General features: G+C 34.8%; 1 protein-coding gene across 1 annotated transcript in view; it reads left to right on the forward strand.

Annotated features, from left to right (window-relative positions):
* Positions 1 to 1,146, forward strand: part of LOC106875008 (uncharacterized) — a 196,187-nt gene that overhangs the window by 141,125 nt on the left and 53,916 nt on the right. The window contains exon 138 of the mRNA XM_052971235.1: positions 154 to 404. Coding sequence (XP_052827195.1) covers positions 154 to 404 — 251 coding nt within the window. The remainder of the gene's footprint in view (positions 1 to 153; positions 405 to 1,146) is intronic.

Raw genomic sequence — 1,146 nt, forward strand, 5'->3', positions numbered from 1 at the left:
GTGTGTGTGTGTGTGTGTGTGTGTGTGTGTGTGTGTGTGTGCTTAAACGTTGATGTGCATGTGTGAGTCCATCAGCAGTGGATAATTTTCTTTATTTATTTTGGCTTTAAATAATTGAATAAATGATATTGTTTTCTTCATCTCATAATGCAGAGTCCTGGTGTGTGATGAATGATGGTTTAGCTGATGCTTCATTGATAAGAAGTTGGGACATTAAGACTTCAAGCAATCAAGAACATGTAAATTCCATCAGACCAGGTGGAAAAGGCTGGAAACCTGATCTCAGTGACACTAAACGAATGGTAACAATTTTTGTTGGAGATGCTTTAAGATATGGTGCAACAATAAGATTACCTCGTGCCAAATATGTTGAGAAGTTTGATGTGATACTCTCTGATGGACAGGTAAATTGAATACTAATTTATAATAATATTTATTCTTTAAATTGCTTAACCATTTGCAATTTTAATTTTGTTCCTTTGTGAAGAAGAAAAGATGTGTGATATAAATAAATGTAACGACAGTTAGATTGCATTACCTTATTTTGCTCATTTCCTTTTCAAACAAGATATACATGCATACATACATATATATATATATATATATATATATATATATATATAGGAGATGATAGTAATATTGATCCTTAGAACAGTCTATCATGGGCCAATAACCAGATTACTACCTCCCACTTTGAAGGGTATGCATTTGCAATCCAGGAACAAGAAATATCAACCAAATACCTGATGTACAAAAGAGATAGAGATGCAGGAAAAGCAGTAAAATGTGACAACCAATGCAGACTTTGTGGAATTAACACTGAAGATATCATCCACATCATAAGCAGCTGTCCGAAAATGTCATCATGGTATTATCTACCGATGAGAAATGATGTTGTAGTTAGGACACTCTATAATGAAATCCATCGGAAGGATAACCTGGAGGACAATGAAATAAGAACCCAGTTTGGTAGAAGCCATAGCCACTCATAATAAAAAGGAATACTGGTGGAATGCCCCAGTGAAGACCTCAATAAAATGTAAGCACAACAGACCTGATATAATGATCTGGGATTGAGAAGAGAAATTGTGTACAGTTGTGGAAATTAGATGTCCAGCGGATGTTAACCTGAAGCTGAAGATCAGT

The sequence above is a fragment of the Octopus bimaculoides genome, chromosome 10 (assembly GCF_001194135.2).
Source record: "Octopus bimaculoides isolate UCB-OBI-ISO-001 chromosome 10, ASM119413v2, whole genome shotgun sequence".
Taxonomy (NCBI): Eukaryota; Metazoa; Mollusca; class Cephalopoda; order Octopoda; family Octopodidae; genus Octopus; species Octopus bimaculoides.